Genomic DNA, 20,169 nt, shown 5'->3' with positions numbered 1-20,169 from the left:
CTCAAAGAACCAGCTCTTGGTTTCGTTGATTTTTGCTATTGTTTTATTCTTCTCAATTTTGTTTATTTCTTCTCTGATCTTTATTATGTCCCTCCTTCTGCTGACTTTAGGCCTCATTTGTTCTTCTTTTTCCAGTTTTAATAATTGTGATGTTAGACTATTCATTTGGGATTGTTCTTCCTTCTTCAAGTGTGCCTGGATTGCTATATACTTTCCTCTTAAGACTGCTTTCGCTGCATCCCACAGAAGTTGGGGCTTAGTGTTGTTGTTGTCATTTGTTTCTATATATTCCTTGATCTCTATTTTGATTTGTTCATTGATCCATTGATTATTTAGTAGCATGTTGTTAAGCCTCCATGTGTTTGTGAGCCTTTTTGTTTTCTTTGTAGAATTTATTTCTACTTTCATACCTTTGTGGTCTGAAAAATTGGTTGGTAGAATTTCAATATTGTGGAATTTACTGAGGCTCTTTTTGTGAGCTAGTATGTGGTCTATTCTGGAGAATGTTCCATGTGCACTTGAGAAGAATGTATATCCTGTTGCTTTTGGATGTAAAGTTCTATAGATGTCTATTAGGTCCATCTTTTCTAGTGTGTTGTTCAGTGCCTGTGTGTCTTTACTTATTTTCTGCCCGGTGGATCTATCCTTTGGGGTGAGTGGTGTGTTGAAGTCTCCTACAATAAATGCATTGCAGTCTATTTCCCTCTTTAGTTCTGTTAGTATTTGCTTCACATATGCTGGTGCTCCTGTATTGGGTGCATATATATTTAGAATGGTTATATCCTCTTGTTGGACTAAGCCCTTTATCATTATGTAGTGGCCTTCTTTATCTCTTGTTACTTTCTTTGTTTTGAAGTCTATTTTGTCTGATATTAGTACTGCAACCCCTGCTTTCTTCTCACTGTTGTTTGCCTGAAATATGTTTTTCCATCCCTTGACTTTTAGTCTATGCTTATCTTTGGGTTTAAGGTGAGTTTCTTGTAAGCAGCATATAGATGGGTCTTGCTTTTTTATCCATTCTATTACTCTATGTCTTTTGATTGGTGCATTAAGTCCATTTACATTTAGGGTGACTATTGAAAGATATGTACTTATTGCCATTGCAGGCTTTAGATTCGTGGTTACCAAAGGTTCAAGGTTAGCTTCTTTAGTATCTTACTGCCTAACTTAGCTCGCTTATTGAGCTGTTATATACAGTGTCTGGAGAGTCTTTTCTTCTCTCCCTTTTTATTCCTCCTCCTCCCTTCTTGATATGTTGTGTGTTTTGTTCTGTGCTCTTTTTAGGGGTGCTCCCATCTAGAGCAGTCCCTGTAGGATGCCCTGTAGAGGTGGTTTGTGGGAAGCAAATTCCCTCAGCTTTTGCTTGTCTGGGAATTGTTTGATCCCACCATCATATTTAAATGATAGTCGTGCTGGATACAGTATCCTTGGTTCAAGGCCCTTCTGTTTCATTGCATTAAGTATATCATGCCATTCTCTTCTGGCCTGTAGGGTTTCTGTTGAGAAGTCTGATGTTAGCCTGATTGGTTTTCCTTTATAGGTGACCTTTTTCTCTCTAGCTGCCTTTAAAACTCTTTCCTTGTCCTTGATCCTTGCCATTTTAATTATTATGTGTCTTGGTGTTGTCCTCCTTGGATCCTTTCTGTTGGGGGTTCTGTATAATTCCATGGTCTGTTCGATTATTTCCTCCCCCAGTTTGGGGAAGTTTTCAGCAATTATTTCTTCAAAGACCCTTTCTATCCCTTTTCCTCTTTCTTCCTCTTCTGGTATCCCTATAATACGAATGTTTTTCCTTTTGTATTGGTCACATATTTCTCTTAGTGTTGTTTCATTCCTGGAGATCCTTTTATCTCTCTCTATGTCAGCTTCTATACGTTCCTGTTCTCTGGCTTCTATTCCTTCAATGGCCTCTTGCATCTTATCCATTCTGCTTATAAATCCTTCCAGGGATTGTTTCACTTCTGTGATCTCTTTCCTGACATCTGTGATCTCCTTCCGGACTTCATCCCACTGCTCTTGCATTTTTCTCTGCATCTCATCCCACTGCTCTTGCATTTTTCTCTGCATCTCATCCCATTGCTCTTGCATTTTTTTCTGCATCTCTGTCAGCATGTTCATGATTTTTATTTTGAATTCTTTTTCAGGAGGACTAGTTAGGTCTGTCTCCTTCTCAGGTGTTGTCTCTGTGATCTTTGTCTGCCTGTAGTTTTGCCTTTTCATGGTGATAGAGATAGTCTGCAGAGCTGGTACAAGTGACCGCTGGAAGAGCTTCCCTTCTTGTTGGTTTGTAGCCTTTTCCTGGGAGAATAGCGACCTCTAGTGGCTTGTGCTGGGCAGCTGTGCGCAGACAGGGCTTCTGCTTCCTGCCCAGTTGCTTTGGGGTTTATCTCCACTGTTGCTGTGGGCTTGGCCTGGCTGGGGCTGTTCCTCCAAAATGGTGGAGCCCCGTTAGAGGGGGAGCAGCCAGGAGACTATTTATCTCCGTAAGGGGCCTCTGTGCTCCCTGCTGCCCAGGGGTTTAGAGTGCCCAGAGATCCCCAGATTCCCTGCTTCTGGTCTAAGTGACCTGTCCTGCCCCTTTAAGATTTCCAAAAAGCACTCTCCAAACCAAAACAACAACAGCAACAATGAGAGAGGGAACAGAAAGGAAAAAAAAAAGAAAAAACACGCGATTTTTTTTTTTTTTCCTCAGGTGCCGGTCCCAGGCACCCGCGCACTGGTCCTGCTGCCCTGTCTCCCTAGCACCAGGGTCCCTGTCCTTTCAAGGCTTCCAAAAAGCACCCACCCACCGGTCCCGCAGGGAAGGAACGCTCAATATTCTTTGTCCTCAGGCACTGGTCCCACGCACCCGCTCACCAGTTCTGCCGCCCTGCCTCCCTAGCACCGGGGTCCCTGTCCCTTCAAGGCTTCCAAAAAGCACTTGGCAAAAAGAGAGAAAAAAAAGGGGAAAAACGCGCGATTTCTTCCGTCCTCAGGTGCTGGTCTCAGGCACCCACCCACCGGTCCCACAGGGAAAAATGCGGGATATTCTTTGTCCTCAGGTGCCGGTCCCAGGCACCCGCTCACCAGTCCCGCCGCCCTGCCTCCCTAGCACCGGGGTCCCTGTCCCTTTTAGGCTTCCAAAAAGCACTCGCAGAAAAGAGAAAAAAAAAAGGGGAAAAACGCGCGATTTCCTCTGTCCTCAAGTGCCGGTCTCAGGCACCCGCCCACCGGTCCCGCAGGGAAAAACGGGGGATATTCTTTGTCCTCAGGCGCCGGTCCCAGCCACCCGCTCACCAGTCCCGCCACCGTGCCTCCCTAGCACTGGGGTCCCCGTCCCTTCAAGGCTTCCAAAAAGCGCTTGCCATAAAGAGAAAAAAAAAAAGGGGAAAAACGCGCGACCTCCTCCGTCCTCAGGCACCGGTCTCAGGCACCCGCCCCCAGGTCTCGCAGGGAGAAACGCGGGATATTCTTTGTCCTCCGGCGCTGTTCCCAGGCACCTCCTCACCGGTCCCGCCACCCTGCCTCCCCAGCAACGGGGGCCCGTCCCTCTAAGGCTTCCAAAAAGCGCTCGCCAAAAAAAAACTGCTCCGGTTTCTCTCCACCCGCCGGGAGCCGGGGGGAGGGGCGCTCGGGTCCCGCCGGGCTGGGGCTTGTATCTTACCCCCTTCACAAGGCGCTGGGTTCTTGCAGGTGTGGATGTGGTCTGGATGTTGTCCTGTGTCCTGTGGTCTCTATTTTAGGAAGATTTTTCTTTGTTATATTTTCATAGCTCTATGTGTTTTTGGGAGGAGATTTCCACTGCTCTACTCACGCCGCCATCTTGGCTCCCGCCTCTTGGAGTGTATATTTTTAAAAGACTTCTTACTGCTCAACTTATTTTGTCTCTGTGCTCTTCCAGTGGTATTATAAGTCCAGGGAGAGGAAATCCCAGGGCAAAATACCTCTAAAATTGAAATCAGTCAAAGGGAGAAATAAAGTTTAAAACCCATTTATTGCTTACAAACTGCAGTCCAGGGCTGTCTCTTTTTTCCCTGCTCTGGCAGAAGCAAGCCAGCACCTCCCCCTAACCTCTCAGGTTCAGATAAGCACTTGGTTGCCCAGGTAAGTACCCATTAATACAGAAGTGAACCCTCTCCACCCCTGAGAAACGCCTGTTGAAATGCATATGCACTAAAGATGAAATGCAGATGCAAGATATTCTGGAAATACTACAATTTTACCCACAGGTATCTTTGTCACTTTGCTATTTCATTCTGTTTTCCAGACTTTAAGCACAAGTCTTCACTCTCTGTCCTACTTCAGATAAGTAGGAGGGGCCACTGAGATCTCTTATTTGAGCTTGCAAGTTCCCGTCAATGAGCCAAAAACCCATGAGAAGAGCACATTTGCTCTCTTGCATCCTGCTACTTGTTTGGGGAGAGCTGCTGTGCTTGGGGAACCAGAAAGCTCTCACATGCCACTAAGCCAGGCCCCAAGCTACAAGAGCATAGAAGTTTTTTTTATTTGGGACCTTGCCCTATGTGTCTCTTCATCCTACTGTTAACTTGTATCCTTTACAATATCCTTTAGTAAACCTAAGTATTTTCCTGAGTTCCCTGAGTCACTTTAGCAAATTAATCAAATGCACAGGGGAGGTTGTTGGAACCTGTAACCTGTAGCTGGTAGGTCAGAAGCACAGGTAACTGCCTGGGGCTTGCGACTGGCACCTGAAGTGGGGAGGTAGAGGGTAGTTTTATAGTACATTTGAGAAATACTCTCACTGGTCTGAACTCAGTAAGTGGACATGGAGACAAAGAGAACAGTAGAGCAAGGCTTTAATGGCGGTCTTGCAAGATCAGGTGTCTGGTGAGCAGGTACACTCAGGACAGTTACAACAAGCAGTTTATTCTGTAGCATGCAAGTCCCTCCCCTAGTTCCTCATTGGCTGAGTACTACAGGGTTCACATTCTTTCCTGGACATGGCCTAAGCAGGTTATATCTATATTAAGCTTTTTTACATTTGTCTTAATTTTATCAGCTGGTTCAAAACTTTTTCTGAAGTGTTGCACAGCCTGCTCTTTATCTCCCCCACTCTCCCAGCCAGTGACTGTTCTGACATGTAGGCTTCTTGTCAGTACCCTTTTGTTTAAATGTTAATTGCTCATATTTAGTTTTATGCCATTTCTAACAGACAGAGCCCTTAACCTGGGGAATCTGGTGCTGTTTCTGGGCAGATAGCCTCAGAATTGAGGTCTTGGACATCCTGCTGGTGTTTGAGAATTGCTTGGTGTTATGTGTGAGAAGACCCCCCTCCCCCCAACACACTTTGGAATTGGGTCCAGGGACCCAAAAGGAGTTGCACCATTGTGTGAAAAAAAAAAAACAGGGAAGAACTGATAAATTAACAATAATGAGCCTTTTGACCCATGAACAAGTTGTATCTTTCCATTTATTTGGGTCCTCTCTTATTTCTTAAACAACAGTTTTGTCATTTTGTAACTCCAGGGTGAAAATCTTGGGGCAAAATACTTCTGAAACTGAAATCAGTCAAATGGAGAAATAAAGTGGGAGAAACCCATTTATTTCTTACAAGTAGTTGTCCAGCGTCTCTCTTGACCCAGCTGCCTAAGAAGAGACCCCACCCAACCTCTCCAGTCCAGATATGCCCTCACTAGCCCTTGTAATTACCTATTGATATGGAGATAGACTACCTCTCTCCACCCCTTGGAAACACCTATTGATATGGAGATGCACTAAGCCAGGTGAGAAATTCTGGAAATATTACCCACTGCCCACCCCTCCAGAAATCTCATCTCACAATCTGATCATTCTCCATCTTTGGCAATGGCCCCTGGGCGAGAAAACTGGAGCATTGTAACCAGACTAATAACATAACAATAACAACAGCAGTAAAATCATGATAATCCTCAAGCTGGAGGATTCACCTAGGTTCAAAGTCCTATGTAGATTAAGTCCATAGCTCACCCATTCCACAGGCAGGTAGTAGCTGAAGGAGGTAGAGAGTTCAGAGCAATCATCATGAGGCAACTGCAGCCAGGGGGGTGGGTCCAGGCCAGGGACTGTAGAAGAAAATAACCTTAAGGTGATAAAGGTGCATGTTTTAATGACACCAGCCTAAGCAAATCTTGTCCATCAGGTAGGATGCATGCAGGAGAGTGGTTCTGTGATAGGACAGTGACAGGAATGGGATCTCATCCTGGTCTAGTATATCCCACTTTCACCCCCCTCCCTGTGGGAGTTACAGATGGGTCAATATATAGGGCTACGGGAGGTACATGCACTGGTCATAAAGATAAAACTTCCCTTTAAGATGTACTTACCTCCCAGACATTTGGGATACACTACCATGATCCTTGGGGGCCACTCTGTTGTTACTCCAGGAATACACATGAGGTCAGCTTTGAGGCCCTTTCCGCATGGTGTCAGAAGGACCAGCCATTGCTGGTGCACGTGTTGAAATGTCCAGGGCCACATCCACTCAACATGCAAGAGAGTGGTCCTCTGATAAAACAGTGGCAGGAATGGGATCTCATCCTGGTCTAGTACATTACACTTTCATCTCCCTCCCTGTGGGAGTTACAGATAGGCCAGTATATAGGGTTTTGGGAGGTACATGCACTGGCCATAAAGATAAAACAAAATTTCCCCGTAAGATGCTGTTACCTCCTGGATGTTTTGGGTACACTATTGTGATCTTTGGGGGCTACTCTGCTGTTACTCCAGGAATACACACAAGGCCACTTCCAAGCTTCCAGGCCTTTCCCTCAAGGTGCCCAGAAAGGCCAGCCATCACTGGTCCATGTGTCGAAATGTCCAGGGCCATGTCCACTCAACAATGTCTCCAGGGTTTAATGCAGTTGGGGCTCACAGCAGGTTGTTGCTCTGCTGGCCAAACCCTGGCTTCAATGATTCCTCTTTGAATTGAACATACAGTTGTATAGGAGAGGCAGCAATGTGTGTTAGCATGTCCACAGGACTCAATGCTCCTTTTCTGGGCTTCTCATTCAAATGCCATAGCATTGTCCATAAATGCACTGACCAGCCCCTGAACTATTGGTGTCTGACTTAAGGCCAGATTTCAACAAACCATTGTACCTCTCTATCATGCCTGCCTCAATAGGGGTATATGGTACATTAAGCTTCTATTTTATTTCTAATTGCTGCATCCATTCTTGTAATGCATGTCCAGTAAAGTGGGTGCTTTGATTGCTTTCAATTACCTATGGCTGGCCATAGGCTGTAAAGAGACGCTCTAAGCCCCTTTTGGTGGTTTGCTGATCTGCACAATGTGCAGGAAAAGCAACCAACAGTCCAGTAGCTGTGTCCACACAAGTCATGGCATTCTAATATCCCTCTGATATGTGCAGAGACCTGGTGTAGTCTATCTGCCACCTGACAAGGGATATTGGCCTCTATTATTGTCCCATGTTGCTGTGGGACTCTGTGTAAGTCCCTCTTAGAGTACACAAGGCACTCTGCTGACTTCTTCAAAGGTCAACAGCTAGCCCCACCAACAGGCTAGAGCCCACATTGTCTTTTGCCCTGCATGCAACAAACGCTGATGTAACCATTGGACCACATCCGAGGCAGACTTTCCTTCTAGCCAGTGCACCTGGGTCAATGTGTCTGCTTCATCATTCCCTGGGCATGCCAAAGGCAAAAGGCCAGTCACATGATATCTGGTAACTGTCTTAGTCTGACCAGAGGCCTATAGGTCTTGCCACAGCTCTTGCCCCCAGAGGGGCTGGTGACCAGCCATCCTTTTGGCATGGTACCATGTCAGTAGCCACAGCGTCAAGCCCCAATAGGCAGCCCAGCTGTCAGTGCAGACAACTATAGGGGAGGGCTCCTAGGTGATCATGAGCCATACTGCCCATAATTCAGCCCATTGGCTGTTCTTTCCCTCTCCATCCTCCCCATTCATGTTGTCTCAGTCTTAGGATGGAAAGCCACAGCCCTCCACTTCAGGGGCTGCCCATGACTGGAGCCATCTATATACTGAGCATCTTCAGGTATAGAGGCTTTTCCCTCCTGATGAGGACTCTCAGCTAGCAATGGCTCAAAACCAAGTTCTTCCTGCTTCCCACTAGTATACACCACTGGCCCCAATAAGCGTTGAAGTTCTCCACTTAAGGGACTAGTAGAGAGGGTGCCATGCTACTGTAAATATGCACCCCATTTGGTCAGTGTATGTGTCTGTGCCACGACACTCTGTGGCCTTTGGGTCCAGTCTCACACCCACCTGCGATGGGATAGGTGGTTATTACCTTGGTCGTAGCTGTTCTGGTGATGGGCTCTATAGCCAGCAAGGCGTGGTACACAGCAGCCAGTTGGTTCTCTATCAAGGTGTACCGGACCTCTGCTCCTTTCCATAGTTGTGACCAGAATCCAATAGGTTGGCTTGTCCATTGAAGCTGCTGCCAGAGACCCCATCCATAATCATCTTTGGCTACATGAACATCTAGCTCACAGGGTCTTGTTAAATCCATTACATTCAAGGCCTGTACAGCCTTGATTGCTTGCTTAGCAACAGTAAAAGCAGCTGCACATGTTTCATCCCAGGCCCACCTGATGTCCTTTTGTACCAGCCCGTATAAGGGCTTCATAATTTGTGCCAAGTGTGGGATAAACACTCTCCAGTAGCCCAAAAGATCCAAAACTCTTGTAAGACTGCCACAGTGGTAGGGATAGGGAAAGCCTGGACCTTGTCTGTGACTGCTTCAGGAATAACTTTAGTTCTGCCTGACCAGACAAACCTCCAAGAACTTTACAGACAAACCAGGTCCCTGAACCTTGGTGCTGTTCACAGCCCATCCTTTCTCCTGTAGATGTTGCAGCAGTCTAGAAACTGCCCCTTCTAAATCTGCAAGAGAATCAGATATGAGCATAATATTATCAATGTAGTGATACAGCTGCACTGTTTCTGGTTTCTTCCATGTGGCCAAGTCCTAGACTACAAGTCCGTGACAAATGGGGAGACTATGGAAGTCTCCCTGTGGAAGGACAGTGAATGTCCATTGCCTGTCTTCCCACATGAAGGCAAACTGTTCCTGACTTTACTGTGTTATGTCAATAGAGAAGAAATCTTTATCAAGGTCCACAACGTAATGGTACATCCCTAGTTCATGAATGAGTGTGTCCATAAGGGCTGCTATAGAGGGGACAGCAGCATGCAAAGGGGGTGTGACTTTATTCAGTTCTCTGTATTCCACAGTCATACACCAGGTGCCATCCAGCTTTCTCATGGGCCACACTGGGGAATTGAAAGGACTATAAGTGGGCTTTATGATGCCCACCTTCCCTAATTCCTGTAGTTTCTCCAATATCCTTGTGTCCCCCAGGCAATTTAATGTTTAGTATTTGTCACTCGCTGAGGTACAGGCATAGCCACAGATGGGTGCTTAGCATGTCCCCTCATAACTGCCGTTAGCACACGTACCCTTAGTGTGAGCTCACCTGCAGTGGTCTGTAATCACAGGTCATACACCATGTCTACCCCCAGAATATATTCCATATTGGGAGAAAAGTACACAGTATACTCCTTTGGGGATAAATACCCTATCCCCAATGGGATTTGGGCTTTCTTCACACTAATTGCCTTACCCCCATAGCTATCTATCACAGCAGGCCCAGGAAAACACTCAGGGTTGCCATAAATCAGAGAATATTTTCAGCTCCTGTGTCCACCAGCGCCAGGACATGCTGTACATTCACAGGGAACCAATGAATTGCTAATTCTACATGTGGCCTCTGGTCCCTACCATGTCCCCCAAGGTGGCGGCCTTGACTCTTCCCTCAGTCAAACTGCAATGCCCAATCGTCATGTGGGGGTGAGGGCCCAGGTAGAGCCTGAGTGCAGTCTTGCATGGACACAGGTCAGACATGGGTCTTTGCCTCCGGCGTCCGTGTCCTGGACCTCAGTGGCTGGAACTGCTGCTCTGGCTCTAATTGGTGCCACAGTTCTAACAAGATCCTGTTGGGCTGTCCATCGGGTTTTTCTTTCACTACCCTGGCTTTTATCAAATTAACCCACATCTGGGTTCTCTAGACCTTCACGGGGCCTTTTGCACCTCTCCTTTCAGTTGTAGCCCATACTTCCTTCTGGGCTCTTATTGTTTCAACCTCCTCCAGACCTGCTAAAGTACAAGTAGCCTCACTTATGGGTTGCCCTATGTGGGGTCAAGAATAGTCAGTAGGGACCCAAAGAGAGATGTGGGAGCTGTATGGAGCACCAGATTTCTCATTCCTACAGTGAACAACTCCTCGTCGTGGCCCTGGGGGTCCATATTATAGATGATATTTTTCATGCCCAGCTCCCGTAACACCTGTTGGAGCTCTGCATACGTTTTCCAGCTAGTGGGTATGTATGGTAAATCACCCTGATGAGGCCAAACTTCCCGGATGGCTGCTGTCAGCCAATCCAGAAGCACCAGATTCCCTGAGGTGTGATGGGCACTTTGCGACCAATGCTGGAGAGAAGGGTGAATCATCAGGGAAGCCAGTGTACTAATTTCAAAAGCTAGTATGACAATGTTTTCCACCCCCATATCCCAGGCACACAGAAACCATGTAGGCAAAGGTTCCAATGGCTTCTGCCAAAACCAGTGCTCATGTCCACCAGCTCATCCTTGGTATAGGGGCAAAGCATGGAGTGCTCCACAACCTGGAGAGAGGGCTGCTCCTCCCCCTGAGGAGCCTGCGGTTGTTGTCTCACTTTCTTAATTACAACTGGGTGGGCCTTTAATACAGGAGAGGCTGGTGCCTCAGGTGGAGGCTTCAGCAACATATCCGCCCTTGGCCCCACTCCCTCCTCCTCACCAGGCACCTCATCTACCATCTCTGGGGCTGAAGGCACGGCTCTTACCTCCCCCTCTCCGATGGCCTCCTGCAGTGTGGATTCTCCAGCTGCCTCCTCCCTCGCTGCTGCCTTAAAGGAATGCAACCCATCTTCTCAATAACTGTCTTTCTTAAGGGCATCCTGTAGGTCATTGCCCAGCTCCCCCAAGCCATGCTAAAGTTTGTCTGTCTCCTGCCAAAGTCTCTCTCTCTCCGCAATAACTCTTTCCACTATCTCGAGGAAAAGAGGTCCCACAGTCCCAGCTGCTACACGGCTACTCAGGGCCTCTAAGCATTCCTCTATCTCACAGAGGGCTAATTCTGCAGCTTCTGGTGTCTCCACGCTTCCCCAATTTTGGGGAAGGCCCCACCCCTCTGGGAGGTGCTTAACCCTAGACCATTTACCCACTAGGGGCGCCCCAGTTGGGAGCCCCACAGATGGGGGCTTCTGAGTGGATGCTGCACCCTCTACCGCTGCAGACGCTGGGGCTTCCCCACCATCCACGGGGTTCCGGACATCTGCCTACCATCTCTAGGGGCAGCCTGCCCAAGGGTCACACGCATGTAGATGGATTTCGGATTCAGAGGTCCTGCCGACTACCAACAGACAGATGTAACTCCAGGGTGAAAGTCCCAGAGCAAAATACGTTTGAAACTGAAATCAGTCAAAGGGAGAAATAAAGTAGGAGAAACCCATTTACAGTCATCCAGCATCTCTGTCAACCTAGCTGCAGAAGAAGAGACCGCATCCAACCTCTCCGGTCTAGATTGATACAAATACCTATATGGATACCTATATATATATAGGTATACTTATTGATATAGAGATGGACTACCTCTCTTCACCCCTTGGAAACACCTACTGATATGGAGATGCACTAAAGCCAGGCCAGAGATTCTGGAAATACTGCAGTTTTACCCACACGTTTTTAGTGTGTAGGTCTTTCACATCTTTTGTCAAATTTGTTGCTATTCCATATTTTCTGGATGCTATTGTAAATGGTATTTTAAAAAGATTTCAGTATTGCACTATTCATTGCCAATATATAGAAGTACAGCTGATTTTATATTTCATATCTTGTATTTGTGCTTAATTCATTTAAGTTCTAGTACTTTCATTGTAGATTCCATTAGATTGTCTACATAAATGATGTCATTTTTGAATAAAAAGTTTTACTTTTTCTCCAATCTGAAACCCTTTTATTTCTTTTTCTTGCACATTGGCTCTGGCCAGAAACTCCAGGATGATGCTGAACAGAAGTGTTGAGAGGGGGGCAACCTTTTCTTGTTCCTGATTGTAAGGCCAAAGGATTCAGTCCTTCACCATTAGGTATCGTGTAGCTACAGACTGAGAGAGTTCTGTCCTGTTCCTCATTTGCCTAGAGTCCCTGTCAGGAATGCATTTCCGGTTTTATTGTGCTTTTGCTGAGCCTATTGGAATGACCATGTCATTTTTCTTTTTAGTTTGTTTGTATGGTGAGCTATGTTGATTGATTTTCAAGTTGGTAAAATCTTTAGAATTTATCTGTCATGAGACATACTCATTTTCTTGTCAATGTCTGGTTTTGGTACCAAACTAATACTTCCCTCACAGATTGGGAAGTATTTCCTTCTTTACTCTTCAGGAAGAGTTTTTGCAGAAGTAGTATTATTTCTTCCTTAAATATCTGGTGTAATTAAGAAAAGCTTTGAGTTTTCTTTCTGGCAATATTTTTTTGTTTGTTTTTAGCTTTGTTCATTTATTACTTTTTAAAAAAATAAGTTTTTGAGATATAACTCTCTACTGTAAAATTCACCAGTTAGTGGTTTTAGTATATTGTGGGAAAGACTATTAATTCAATTCCGCTAATACAGAGCAGGGCTATTCAGGTTACTTTGGTAGTTTGTGTTCTTCAGGGAATTTATCCATTTCATATAAGTTGTTGAATTCATTGGTATAAAGTTTTTCATAGTATTATGTTATTAGTCTTTAATATCTGTAGCATTTCTAGTGATGGTACCTCTCTCATTCCTGATTTAATAATTTGTGTCTTTTTTTTTACCCCTGATCAGTCTGGCTAGAAGTTTAATAATTTCGTTCATCTTCACAAATGGTTTGATTGATTTTCTCTATGGCTTTACTGTTTTCTGTCATTGATTTCCATTTTGATCTTTTTATTTCCTTTCTTTGGCTTACTCTGGTTTAATTTGCTCTTTCTCTAATTTCTTAAGGTGGAAGCTGAGGTTATTGACTTGAGACCATTTTTCTTTTTTAATAGAGGCATTTAACACTTCAAATTTTCCTCTAAATACTGCTTTAGTATAACAGTATCTGATGTTTTCCTGATACTGTGTTTCATTTCATTTAGTTCAGAATAGTTGCTGATTTTCCTTATTTTCTCTTTGGTTAGTGAATTGCTTTATAGTATGTTATTTAGGTTTCAAATATTTGCGAATTTTTCAGGTAGATTTAAATGTTATCTCTTTATAAGCTAGTGTAGCCAATGAGTGCTTTGAATCTTTGTAAATGTACTGAGAAGTGTTTTATGGCCCAGAATATGGTCTGTCTTGGTAAATGTTCCATGTTCACTTAAAAAGAATGTGTATATTCTGTTGTTGCTGGGTGGAGTGTCCTATAAATGTCAACTCCATCAAGCTTGAAAGTATTGTTCAAGTCTTGTTTCTTTTTGTTCTACAATTATTGAGAGGGTATAGTTTAGAAAAATTTTTTTTAAAGAAATGAAACCTAGAACCTGTTTTTCAAATGAAATCTTAGTGTGAAATCCTCAAATGTAAAATTGAGCTTGAATGACAGTGGAGGGGAGGTCATGTTCTTGGCTTCCTCTCCACCCCCTTATGGTAGCCCTTGACACACCTCCAGAGAACTGAGCTGTCCACTGATCACTGCCATAAAGTCCCTCCTGTGAGACTCTATCTCAGCCTTATCCTCTTCCACTCAGTGTTTAAGCAGGACCAGTCTTCCAGACATTTCCTGCACTTTCATGTGTGCATGCTCTGTTCATGCCATTCTCAGCCCAGAATGGCCTCTCTCCAGCAAAATTTTTCTCATTCTTTATGGCCCAGCTTAAATGTCACTGAGATTGGGTCACATGTCTACTCTGCATTCATTCACCTGTGTGGTGCATGCCTTTAGGCACTCTGCCCTAGGCAAACTCTATAGGAATGAGATATGAAGCTGTCACAGTTACATGGTGATCAGGATTTTTTTCTGTTGAGAATTTTGAAAACACAATTTCTGATTTGGAGCGTGACCCAATAGGAGATTTCATCTGTTTGCTCTATCATGTTTTAAGCTTTTAGAAGATAGGAATTATGAGTTTCACTCTTTTTTTTTTTATCTCCATTCTTATTGCTTCTCCCTTATTCTAGTGTAATACCTGGCAATCAGCCAATGTGTTTGAGTGAATGAATATTCCTGGTGGGTAGAAACATCATGGTAAATGTATTCAAAGTAGAAAGAAGAGGAAAATTCTCTGGAATGTCACAATTAGATTAGATCTGTTTATGGAATTTTTCCATTGCTCTGGGACCAGATACCTCAAGACTTTCTAACATTGCTTTTGTCTGTTGACACAATTGCAACCTTATGTTCTTTTTTCTTTTTATGCTTGAAAGGAGGCATATATAAATTAAATTTTTTTTGTGGGTGCCTAAGCTATGAAGTTTTAAGAGGATCCAAGTTAATAATCATTTTTATTTTCAGGATGTGGCTTTATTTCTCCAAGAATTTAATGCCCCTGACATATTTATGGGAGTACTGGCAAAATCCAGATGTCCTCGATTAAGAGTAAGTATGTATATTCTCAAAGCCTTCTCTTTGGAACAAGAACAGCAGTAGTGCTGGATAGTCTTTCATTTTTCTCACTTTAATTTTCTTATGCCTACAAGTCAGTCTGCAAATGTTTGTTGAACATTACCAGGTACTGGTTAATGTGCTAGTTAAATTATTTGAAAAGTTTGGGCTGGACCAGGCACATCAATACTTTGATTTAACAGCTGTGCAAACCAGATAAGCATAACTTCAAGTTACGCTGCTAGTGTGGCCGAACAGGGAACAGTGCCCAGACCTTCCTTTCTGTTTGTTGCTTTTTTTATTCATAAAACTCTTCAATGCTTAAAAACCTTCATTCTAAACTCAGCCTGTTGTTCAAGACTTTCCATAATCCAAATCTAATTCATCATCCTAGCATAGAATCTACTCTCCAGATGATCCTTCTAATTTAGCAAGGCCTGTCTATTTCTCGCCTAGCGAGTTGCTTATGACTATTGCCATCTCCGTTCTTCCTTTTGTACGCCTTCCATCTCCTTTCAGTATTCCCATCTAATATCCAAGGTGGTACTTTTCTTCAAATAAGTAAACTCTCCTTATTAAGTAGGCTTTCAGTGGTCATTGCTGATAGTAAACTCCCGAAAGAATTCATCTGTACTTCTCATTTAGTCTTTATCTATGGTCTGTGCAATGTATTGTGCTTTAAAGCCATTTAGGTTGCCATGTGCTACATGTGGATAATTAGTAAATACCTATTAAGTAATTATAATTATGAATAATGTTACTTACTGAGCATTTAATTTTACTATCTTTTGAGCTAGGCTTTTAGGCTTTTATCTCCATTTTATAAATAAACGAACTAAGTCTCAGGTTAGGAAATTTTTACAGGGAAAATTTAACCAGGAAAGAATGAGCTTAGCCTGTGTGATTTCGTTATAACCATTGTAGTGTATTGCCTCTGTTTGAAATTAGGAAGTAGAGAATTCTGTAGTGTATTTTTACAAATTAAATGTTAAATTAAAATTTTATTTGGTACAATGTTCTACCTGAATCAGGGCCTGATAAACCAATGAACCACTTTTCCCTTGGGTTGTTACACTAATATAAATCATTACATGATTTTCTCTTGGATTTTTCTGACTTAAATACGTTGACTCATGACTAGTACTTAAAGAAATGGGCTTATGTCAGGAATGGCACTTCTTAGGAATTAGTCATATCATATGTCTGTGAGCCGTGGCTTGTCTATAGCAGTGATTCTCAGCTTTGGCCACACACTAGAATCAACTAGGACATAGGCTATCAAAGTTCACCGTGTCCTAAAATTACTGATTACTGGCCTCACCCCAAGGAGGTTTGGGGTAGGGTCAAGGATTTCAAACAAGTTCCCAGTTGATGCTAGTACTCTAGTACAGGGCCCATTTTTTTTTTTTTTTTTTGGGTGAGAGTATTGTATCTTTTTTATCATTGAGGTATAATTGACTTATATTGCTCTCAGGTGTACAACATAATGATTTGATATTTGTATATATTGCAAAATGATCACCACAATAAGTCTAGTTAACATTCGTCACCCTATAGAGTTACAGATTTTTTCTTATGATGAGAACTTTTAGGATCTACTCTCTTAGCAACTTTCAAATATACAACATGATACTGTTAACTATAGTCACCATACTGTACATTATATCCCCAGGACTAGGTATTTTTTTTTTTTTTTTGAGAGGGCATCTCTCATATTTATTGATCAAATGGTTGTTAACAACAATAAAATTCTGTATAGGGGAGTCAGTGCTCAATGCACAATCATTAATCCATCTCAAGCCTAATTCTCGTCAGTCTCCAATCTTCTGAAGCATAACAAACAAGTTCTTACATGGTGAACGAATTCTTACATAGTGAATAAGTTCTTACATGGTGAAGAGTACAAGGGCAGTCATCACAGAAACCTTCGGTTTTGATCACACATTATGAACTATAAACAATCAGGTCAAATATGAATATTTGTTTGATTTTTATACTTGATTTATATGTGGATCCCACATTTCTCCCTTTATTATTATTATTATTTTTATTTTTAATAAAATGCTGAAGTGGTAGGTAGATGCAAGGTAAAGGTAGAAAACATAGTTTAGTGTTGTAAGAGAGCAATTGTAGATGATCAGGTGTGTGCCTGTAGACCATGTGTTAATCCGAGCTAGACAAGGGCAATAAAACATCCACGGATGCAGAAGATTTCTCTCAAAACAGGGGGGGTGAGGTTCTAAGCTTCACCACTGTTGATCCCCAATTTCTCACCTGATGGTCCCCCTGCGACTGTCCCTGTCTTAGGTTGTTCCTCCCTTGAGGAATCTTACCCGTCTCTGGCTAACCAGTCATCTTCCAGGGCCATACAGGGAGAGATGTAAAGTTGGTAAGTGAGAGAGAAGCCATATTGTTTGAAAAGGTTAGCTTTTTACTTCTTTGCAGATTTATGCAGGGCCCATATTTTGAGAAGCTTTGCCCTAGGGAGCTTTTAAAAATCCTGAGTCAGGCCATACCCAGGTCAGTTAAAACAGAATCTCAAAGTGTGAGACTCCAGACAGCATTTAAAGTTCCCCAGGTGATTCTAGTGAGTAGCCAAGACTGAGAAACTTGGTCTTTGATTGGAAGTTCAATTATTCCCTCTTTAGTTTGTAAGGGAAATATGTTTCTTTCCTATTACTCTTTTAACTTTTCCAAACACTTGACTGCCCACATTTTTTAATCTCTTCCCTTCTGTAGCTTTGGGACCACCTTACTCTCCTGGTCTCTGACCTCTTCAGTCACTTCCTCCGTTATTTTTATTTGTTTTATTCTTCCTTCCTACATAGAAAATGTGAACTCCTTTCAACGTGTAGACCCAGATCATTTGTCTTCTTTTTATCTATTTCCTTAGTGTGCTCATCCACTCTTTATACCCTTAAGTTGTGAATCTGTGCCTGTGGGATCAAAGATAGGACTTCCCATCTGATTTCCAGTACCATGATTCCAACTTTCTTTCACCATTGTTTGTTTGCGTGCTGCATTTTCCAAACCAAAATTCTGTATGTCCTAACTCAGTGATTCTTATACATGTGATCATAAAAATCCCATGGTGCGCTTAGTAAAAATAGTTTCCCAGGCTTGCCCTGGAGATTTTGATTCAGTAGCTCTGAGCTGGGACTCAGAACCTGTATTTTTTTTTTATTAAGGTATAATTGATATACACTCTTATGAAGGTTTCACATGAAAAACAAAGTGGTTACTACATTCACCCGTATTATCAAGTCCCCCCCCCCACCCCGGTACACCATTGTAGTCACTGTCCATCAGTGTAGTAAGATGCCACAGCGTCAGTCTTCACCTTCTCTGTGTGAAAAATACAGAACCTGTATTTTTAACATCTTCTCTGAGTGATTCTTATGTTCCAGCAAGTTTGGAAACACTATCCTAAGTGAACTTACTGTTTTCCTTTCCTGTCACCGGGACCAATATTCTTCCTGGAGAGATTAATCAACTTGAAACCTAGAGGTCATATTCAACTGCTTTCTCCTCTTGCCTCCCATCAAATTATTTTGCTTTCACCTTGAGTCTTTCTCAGTTTCATCCCTCTCCAAGCTTGCTGTCACCACCCTTAATCTTCTTGGGCCTTGATTACTGAGATTCAGTCTGATTTAGTTGTTAAATGCTCAGGCTCTGGAGCTCTGCTATTTTCTAGTCGGAGATCTTGGGAAAATTGCTTAACTTCTCTGTGGTTTAGTTTCCTTATCTCAAAAATGGGGATAATAATAGTATCTACCTTGTTAATTGTTATATGAAATAATAATGGAAAGTGCTTAGAGAAGTGCTGGGGCATACTAAGTGCTAAACAAACATTAGCTGTTTTAATGAGGTTAACGTCTTTTAAAGTTTTTTCACTATCATGCATTACACATTTTGCTGCCAGAACGATCTTCCTGAAATATCACTGTAGTGTGTTGTCTTACCTTGAAGACCTTTGTGGTAATCTCAAATAATTATTCTCAGATAATCTCCTGGGTTAAATCTTAATTCTTTAATTGGCATTCAGAGTCCTTAATCCTGATCCTTTTTACTTGCTGTATTTATATCATGTTATTCTCCCACTTTGTACAACAGGCAGGCTGCTGTCTTTATTTTCTACTGCATTGCCATGTACATTGTTCTCTTCCTGCCTTTGCTAATACTTTCCCCCTTGTTTGAATGTATTTCTTCTTGTTTGCTATTTAAATCCTACCAACCATTTAAGACTCGGTTCATCCATAATATTTCTTCTTGCATAACTCCTACATAACTTGGTCTTTCATCCCTTCTCAGATACTGTAAACTTGTCAAGATTGGGTACAGGCAGCATACTTCTATATGCTGCCTCTCCATTTCTTCTCCCCAAAAACTTGGTGTAGTGAAAGTTTTTTCCAAGTTATTATTTTTGTATATATCTTTCATCTCAGAGCCATTATGACCTGTGAAATTTGATTTGGCAGGAAATCTGTGTGGGAATTTTAGGTAACATGGCCTGTTTCCAGGAAATATGTGTGTCCATCAGCAATGATAAAAATCTTGGGTAAGTTTTACTACATAATAATTGTGTTTTTAAAAAATAGATTAATGTTTCTTATCCCTAAGGAAATCCTAATGCATAGAAGAGATGAAATATTATGAAATGTAGAACCTCCTTTTTCCTAATGAATACTCTCCAGAGACTTAATTGTGTATTGATGGTAGTGAGGGCCATGACACTCTTTATGGACATGATTCAGGATTTAGGCCTGTTTTCTTTATTGGTTGCAAAGGGACCTAATTTGTCAGCAGGTGGTAAGCCAGATAGGATAATAACCAGTGGGGAAAGTTTGGAGGTAGGGGTACTTGACAGGAGTTCAAAACAGTATAGGCTCAGGGAATTGAAGGGCTCAGAGAGCTAGAGTCTGGAAAAATTCGACTCTTCTCAGGGTCACCCTGAGAACTTTGACTTGGATTGGGAGTGAGACTTGCCAACAGACTAGGAGATACAGGATTGCCTCTGTGATTCAAAGGCTTTCATACTTCTTATTGGAGGTTAGTTCTCTTCTACATGCAGTGGGGTTTTAGGCAGAGGGTTTTGTGATGGTGGGAACCCTGGTGGTTACTTTAAGAGGTCTGAGAACATTATGGAATTATATACTAAATTTTGTGAGTGTATTCATTTTTTGGCAGAAAGTTCATGGCTGTTAATCAGAATCTCAAAGAAATTTGTAAATTTTATAACAGGTTAAGAAAAATGTTCTGGGTGGTTATTGTCAGCTAGTGCTGTCAGGGTTTTATCACAGGATTCAAGTCCTGGGTCCCAAAGTAGAGGTGATTACCTCTTCAAGATGTGTGGGACTTAAAGATCAGAGTTTAAGGTATTTATTATTTAGTAATTGATGATCATGCATGGAATAAATGATTCAGGATTATGTTTAATCTCCAGTGATCCCTACCAAAAATTGGAGAATGAGTAATGCTAATTAAGTTTTATAAATTACCTATCTTTAAATTAATATGGAACAGTTTATATTGCTGATGGGTTATAAATTTGTTCAACC

At 42.6% G+C, this 20,169-nt stretch overlaps 1 protein-coding gene across 1 annotated transcript in view; it reads left to right on the top strand.

Moving 5' to 3' along the window:
• Positions 1–20,169, top strand: part of SAAL1 (serum amyloid A like 1) — a 65,663-nt gene that overhangs the window by 10,313 nt on the left and 35,181 nt on the right. Inside the window, exons 3-4 of the mRNA XM_073216298.1 lie at positions 14,522–14,605; positions 19,090–19,169. Of these exons, the coding sequence (XP_073072399.1) occupies positions 14,522–14,605; positions 19,090–19,169 (164 nt within the window). The remainder of the gene's footprint in view (positions 1–14,521; positions 14,606–19,089; positions 19,170–20,169) is intronic.

Source organism: Manis javanica, chromosome 11 (genome assembly GCF_040802235.1).
Source record: "Manis javanica isolate MJ-LG chromosome 11, MJ_LKY, whole genome shotgun sequence".
NCBI classification, from domain to species: domain Eukaryota; kingdom Metazoa; phylum Chordata; class Mammalia; order Pholidota; family Manidae; genus Manis; species Manis javanica.
The sequence above is the reverse complement of the archived record's forward strand: the minus strand, read 5'-3'. Positions and strand labels throughout refer to the sequence as shown.